The following is a 7,089-nucleotide window of genomic DNA, read 5'->3' on the forward strand; positions in this document are numbered from 1 at the left end:
AAACAGTAGTCATCGTTTGCAAGAGATTTCATGACCACCCCTAGGCATGTTTGGCCCTTTTCTCATATTCTCCATTCAACAAATTCTCATCACCTTGCATTAATTTTAGATTTTTTACAACCGCTCATCAAAATGAAATGCTATTTACAAGTAAATTAAAATTTCAGGCAAGGTCTCATCATGCCTTGACAGTGAGAGTTATTTCTCCTTTTTACATTGTCCAGCCTGTTACTCTGGCATCCCATTATATGAAAGTCTGTTTCTCTGGGCAATCTGTGACATCTCAACTTGAGTTGATGTTGCTGTGGTTGACTCCATGGCACCTTTGTGAAAGGGATTGCAGAAGAGTGCAGCTGTCAGTCTTTTTCTAAACACCTTACACAGGAACACATAGATAAGCGGGTCCAGGCACACATTAGTGGCTGACAGCCACAGGGTGGTTTCCTTTGCGATGTAAAATGCGTTCTGTGCCCGGCAGTGACTCGCCATACTGCCGGTTTGGGTCAGAGTATAGGGAACCCGAACAAAGTGAAAGGGGGCAAAGCAGATAAAAAACACCCCCACCACCACAAACACTTTTGCCTTGGTTCTGCGATTGGCTGCTTGAGATCTGCTCTTTGAGGCTTTGTATGACTCATAGACCTTCTTGCTGATGAACGTGTAGCAAACCACCATCAAGGCCAGTGTGCCCCAGAAAACCACCTACAAAAACACATTGTTAAAACATTAAGCAGGGCAGTGACTTTTCATAGCTTTTTTTCACAACCAATTTTGATCAGCTGTATTTGAATAATTCCAAAGGACAATTATAACATCAACATTTTAATAAATATGTAATGAATAGGCAAAATATTCTCATCAACAGATTTGTATGAATATCTTATAAAAAGTTTTGCACACAAATTCATTTGATATCTTGTGTAGTATGACTTCTGTTTAATGCCATGGAACGGCGGCAGGTTACGTTAGGTTTAGGCATTTAGGCACCAAAACTACCCTTACATTACCAGTTAAGTTAAAGCAACAAAAGGTGATGGCTAGGGTTAGGCATCAAAATGACTTGGTTAGGATTGTAACAAAAGGTTGTGGTTTGGGTTTTGGTTTAGGTGAAGAAACCTGCCTCCTTTAAATTAAATTCCAGCGTAAAATCATCCCAGTTTTTTTTTCAGCAAATACACTAATTAGCCATCAAGACAATTTTTTCGTGCAACAACTGTTAACGGAGATATCCAGGCGAGATGCTTACAGTCGCTAACAGCCGAATGCGGCTAACAACATTGATTAGCTCGGGCCAGCAAGGTGAACACATTAAAACAGCTTTTTAACCACTAATACTACCAAACCTCTGAAGTAGCACGATAAGAGTTCTAACACATTAACCGAAGCACAGACAATGTAGTTACTGAACCCAGAGTTTATTAAAAAGAGTGTTTTGAAAGACTTACCAACTGGCCCCGGTAGCAGCTCCTCTCATAGTAAAGTCCATTCAAGTCGATTACCAAATGCAATCCAAAAGGAAGGAGCCCATTGATGCTTTGTTTTATGTTCATGCTACTGTAGAGGTTTGGTGTCATCATGAGCAGTATTAGTGGTTAAAAAAAACGTTTTGATGTGTTTACCATGCAGCCCCGAGCTAATCAGTGTTGTTAGCCGCATTCGGCTGGTAGCGACTGTTAGCGTCTCTCCAGGATATGTCCGTTAACAGTTGTTACATGAAAAAAATTGTCTCAATTGCTTATTTGATGAGTGTATTTGCCAAAAAAGACCCTGGGATGATTTTACGCTGGAATTTCACTTTAAGCAGAGATTAGCAGTCTTATACAGATACTACGTCACCTGATTTTTACCTGGAATGCACACAAATAATACATTGAATAGACACAAATTGTCGGGCATTACTCTTCATAGTTATATGTATGAACAGTGAACGAGGACAGCCTGTAAAAGTGCATTGTATTTAAAGTTGCTGATTTGACCTTTTATGAAATATGCTTATTCAATTTCTTTCTAATAAGTGTATTTCCCAAAATGTCAAACTCCTTTATTTAATTTTAGTACCTGACAGAAGTAGTTGAATCCTTCGTGCCATAGAAGGCCAGCTTTGCTCTTCATGGACGTGCACTTCAGTCTGCCTCCAGAGACCAGTGGCGGCTGGTCACTTAGGATAACGTTGGGTAATGCCAAAGATAACATGACTGCCCAGACACCTGCACTCAGCACCTGTCCAACAGGAACCCGCTGCAGGGCACACTTCCCAAAGGGCCTGACAATCTTCAGGTAGCGGTCCAGGCTAATGAGACCCAGCAAGATGATGCTGATGTACATGGTGATGTAGAAGAGGACGGCAGAGTATCGGCAGTGGAAAGCACGTAGTTGCCAGGAACCCACACCTGCATCACTTAATACTCTCAAAGGGATGGTCAGGGTCATCAGCAAGTCAGCCACCACCTGTTAATGAAGGAAGGGTTTTTTGTTGTTGTTGTGGTTGACAATCTTAACAGACAATATTTATAAAGCAAAAGCACTCATGGCATACCACATTTTTCAGAAAGACCACAAATGTTGAGGAGCTGGGGATGCTGAAGAAGATCCATGCAGCCAGGGAATTTAGTATCAGGGCGACTATAAAGAGTATGCTGTATAGACACGGGAACACCACAGCTGTCACACTCGTATCCCGAACACACTTGATGGAAGCGTTTGACAGGGTGTTGTTCATCTTCTGATCTTCGGTGGACTTTCGAGAGGGGGATAATAGAAGGTGAGAGTAAATTTATACATGGGAAAATACACCGAAAAAAAGTCACATGAAGACATAAGAAATGATGCAAAGAAGGAACAATGAGTGCAATATGTGTTTTTCCAGAATAAACACGGATGTAATTTCCTTCCTACTTCAAAACTAAAACTCAAGCTGACTTACTCTGTATGATTAGGGGTTATTGTTTAACTCTTTCTTACATAAGTGGTTTTACTTGACTAAACATTTAGATTTCTTTCTGTCTGAATTCAACAAGTAAAGTTTACTTTCTGCGCCTTTCAGGAACATACAAATACAGTGTAACTGCTGTATTAAGACAAGGGGTTACACAGTAGAACTCTACAGTCAGAATGCAGAGATACATGTACAGTGATGAAGGCGTCCAACAACCAACTCCTGCATTTGTTAATTCTGAATTCTCCTCCTGTTTGACAGTATCTCTGCCTGGCGGTGCTGCCTTTACATTGAAAACCTTAAGAATAACACTAAGGCCAGGAACAGATGCCATGGCAACCGATACTCTCAAACCTTTGTCTGTTTTGGTGCGCATGTTAATGTTGCTTAGAGTGATATGTAGTTGTAAAGTCAATGAGTGAGTCTTACCTTCTTTTGTCCTTATCGTCAGTGACTGTGGGGCATGTGAAGAAGAATGATTAAAGAGCTGAGAAACCACAGTATTTCAAAAAAAAAAAGAAGTGACAAAATTCAATTCCCCTTTCCTCTTCCTTTGCAGAGGAAGTAAAAATAACCCAATTAGTGTAACTTTAGTTCTTTCATGAATTAAGAAATACTACTTCTGGCTTAAAGTAGTTTGGTGGTCTGTCTTTCTCTCCCAGTATTTCTCTCTCTCTGTGTGCCTCTATCCATGTACATGTATGTGTGTTTGATGCTCTTACAATGGGTGGTCTCTGGAGTTACTGTGTGGCTGTCTTGTCACAATCCCAATGAGTTTGCCAGTCTTCCTCCGGGTGAAAGACCCTTTCCTTCCTTGCTTCCTGTTCCAATTGTCTGCTGAGAAGCTTGTTCTGCTCCGTGCCAGTCCCCCTGCCTCCACTAGCTTGCGTCAGTCTCTGTAGCTGTTGACAGGCAAACACCAAAGCTATGGACTCATTTCATGACACACATCTAGAGACCTCCTGCACCCCACTGCTCCTCCCTCCATTCTGCGGCCTCTTTACCCCACCTATATATGTCCGCCTTTTCTCATCACGGTAGTCAGTCGAAAACCCACAGTTACCACAGAGACAAAAAAAAGAAAGAGAAAAACAAAAGCCATCTGGCTATAATGAAGTACTGACTTCTCATAAAATGTGGTTCTATGGTTCTCTGGAACTCATTTACAATAAATGAAACCTATGCGAGAATAGGGAAGTTATTAAGGCAACAGTATATGAAAAATATTATTTTGTATATTTTTTATTTACTACTATGAGCCCATTTTCAGCATGGTTTTGAGAAAAAGTATACTAGGATTCCAGCTTCGGTATTTCACCAGCTGTTGTCTTTTTTTAGGGCATAAACCAAAACAGAATGACAGCTGTCCTCCTTGGTCCTCCAGGATTCCTCTGACGTCACGATGTGATGTAAGACACTGTATTTACACATTTTATACTACACTCACTTGTTTTAAATTAAATCAAAATTTAAATGTGACTAAACAATTTCTATGTTTGTTAGAGGTATTGCCATGATCAAAGCCAGATAGATTGTTGCTCTTCTACAGTGAAGTGAAAGTACTTTAGGTTTGATATTTGAGTACCTATTATACAGTCCAACAGTATTTTAAGGTGCTTTCTGCTTTTTCTAGCCTACAATATTGGAAAAACAACAATTATAGAGTTAATGAAGGTGTATATTTATTGACCCTTTAACATTTTTGCATTTATTATCTGGGCTGTCGTCATTGTTACTACTACACACTTACACTAAAACACACTGGCACAGAAATAAATTCTTTAATATCATCTGTAAAATATCAATGGGCATGCTAAGGCCCCAACTAGCTGTTACTTGGGACTTTTGCATTGTTCTTCACACAAACATTGTTCATGTTTTAGCTTGATTTCTGAGTTGAAACAAAGATAATATATATATATATAATATATATATATATATATATATATATATATATATTATATATATATATATTTGCTGAAACTGTCACTGTATTCTGAAAGTATCACACAGATGATCTGTGAATAAGTAATGTTTCTCGACTTCTCTCCTCATATTATCTCCTAGATCCATTGCGCCTGACCATTGACCAATCAGAGCAGAGGAGTCTTTGACACAGAATCAGTAACTGCTGATGATCAAACTGAGCAAAAATTAGAAAGTTTGTTTATAACTCTCATGGCGCAATGGTGAGCCATGAGAGGCTACAGTGTATCTTTTCAATGCAAATGCAAATCAAAGCTTAGTCCAGCATACTTTATTTGTTTTACAGCTTATACACAAATACAACAGTTATAGATACAGTATATATGTATTATTTGTAGTAAACTTAGTATGCTGATAAATTGATTAATGTCATTAAGACATAAGCCATTTTTTACTGTCACCACAAACATTATAGGACTTCAGTGCAATATGTAAAAGTTAACTAGCTTTAACGTAAATTGCATTGCATGGCTGCTTTATTTACAGTCTCCTTCCTAGAATTCTATTAATTTCTGATTTTGAACTCCCAGAGCTGCTATAAAACTATGCTTTGTTGATATAAAAACAGCATAATAACAGCACCCTCTGGTCTTATACTGTTTATCTCATCCATCCTTATTGTGTTTCCTGTTAATGGTTTTCAAGCTATTTAGAGCAACACTGACAAGACACAAAACAGTACATCAAAACATGAGCTTATACATCAGATATGGTAAATGGCAAAATGTTGTATGTATATGAAAAATAATAGTCAGACCTTTAGTCTACACAATCTTCAATAACATCTGAGCTCAGTCCATGACAGAGTTTCCATGACTTCTGTCAGACTGCACTCTGTGATGAAGTGCCTTCCGTTTTGCCTTCTGATGCAACTTGGAACGACATGGACACATTTTTCATCATAGACACAAGTTTGTCCTTAAACTCCCGACACAGAAAGATGTAGAGAAGTGGGACCGTGCAGACATTTGTGCTGGCAAGGCAGAGGGTGAATTCCTTGGCAAACTTGCTGAAGTAAGAGCAGCCGGTATCAGAAGAAATTTGTTGAAAAGTGTACGGGATCCTGACAATGTGGTATGGTCCAAATGACACAAAAAACACGATGACAACTAGAAAAACACGTAGTTTGATCTTCTGATTTCCCTGGCTGTTGCCGCTGCCAGAGTTTCGAAAAGACTGGATAACCTTGTTTGCGATGCAAATATAGCAAACTGCAATGACCACACTCACGAGCCAGAAGAAGACATTCATGAAAATCACTGTTTTTTTATGGACTATAAGTCCAACAGATCCTTTCAGCTTCATACAAGTGATCATCTCAGTTGTATTGGTTAATGATTGGTTACTTAAAATTATATTTGGTAAAGCTGTGCATCCAAGCAGTATTACCCAGACTGAGCCTGATATCAGTTTGCTAAAGGTTAAATTCTGACCAAATAACTTGCAGTGGGGTGTCACGATTTTGAAGAAGCGGTCCAGACTGATTAAGCCCAGCAATGCGATACATGTGTACTGTGTACTGTAGAAAATGGTACTGAGATAACATGTAAATATGATTAATGTGTTTGACGCACCCGGCAAGTCTTTTGCAGCTTTGATTGGGATGATCAAGGTCATGATAATGTCAACAGCTACTAGATTTTTCAGATACACCACAAAGGTGGATGTGGACTTTAGGTGCAGAGACACCCATGCTGCCACACTATTCAAAAACAAAGCTATAGGGAACATCAGTAGGTAGAGAACCGGGACAACATTTAGGTTGTCAGTGAAGTAGCCACACTTCGAATCATTGTGTGATGTTTGAGTCAATGCCATCGCTGCACCTGAGGAGAATGGAAAAGTTTAAAAGACATATCAGAATTAACATCATCTTCAGGAGGGTTTAAATCATCCACTTGAATTAATTATTCTGACAATTGATGATTTGAATAGTGTCAGACATACTGTAGCTAGAAGTAAATTATTCAAAGTAAATAATTTGTCTAGGTTAACTTTTTACTTTCTACATTGTCAAAGGGAGGATCCCTACGTTCATTCATTATCACTTAACTGATTCAAGACTACAGGGAGCATTGCGTTGTTACTGTACACAGTAGTCATAATAAACTTAATTCTAGCACTCTTACTAAAACATGCATATGTTTTTTTCCAAACTCAAACCAAAG

The 7,089-nt window shown here is 38.9% G+C and overlaps 2 protein-coding genes across 2 annotated transcripts; both read right to left on the reverse strand.

Moving 5' to 3' along the window:
• Positions 1-200: 200 nt before the first annotated feature.
• LOC310947176 (P2Y purinoceptor 13-like) lies at positions 201-3,716 on the reverse strand. Its single transcript, XM_083913894.1, has 5 exons — positions 3,658-3,716; positions 3,365-3,389; positions 2,537-2,737; positions 2,059-2,448; positions 201-702 (listed from the first exon to the last, which is right to left on the reverse strand). The coding sequence occupies exons 3-5, from the start codon at positions 2,717-2,719 to the stop codon at positions 229-231; spliced, it is 1,047 nt and encodes a 348-aa protein (XP_083770020.1). The 5' UTR covers positions 2,720-2,737; positions 3,365-3,389; positions 3,658-3,716; the 3' UTR covers positions 201-228.
• A 2,027-nt stretch (positions 3,717-5,743) lies between these two features.
• LOC310947437 (P2Y purinoceptor 13-like) lies at positions 5,744-6,739 on the reverse strand (the record flags this gene model as incomplete). The annotated part of the gene is made up of 1 exon (XM_083914225.1): positions 5,744-6,739. One exon carries the CDS (start codon positions 6,737-6,739, stop codon positions 5,744-5,746), a length of 996 nt encoding a protein of 331 aa, XP_083770351.1.
• Positions 6,740-7,089: the final 350 nt, after the last annotated feature.

The sequence above is a fragment of the Echiichthys vipera genome (genome assembly GCF_963691815.1).
Source record: "Echiichthys vipera genome assembly, chromosome: 5".
Lineage (NCBI taxonomy): Eukaryota > Metazoa > Chordata > Actinopteri > Perciformes > Trachinidae > Echiichthys > Echiichthys vipera.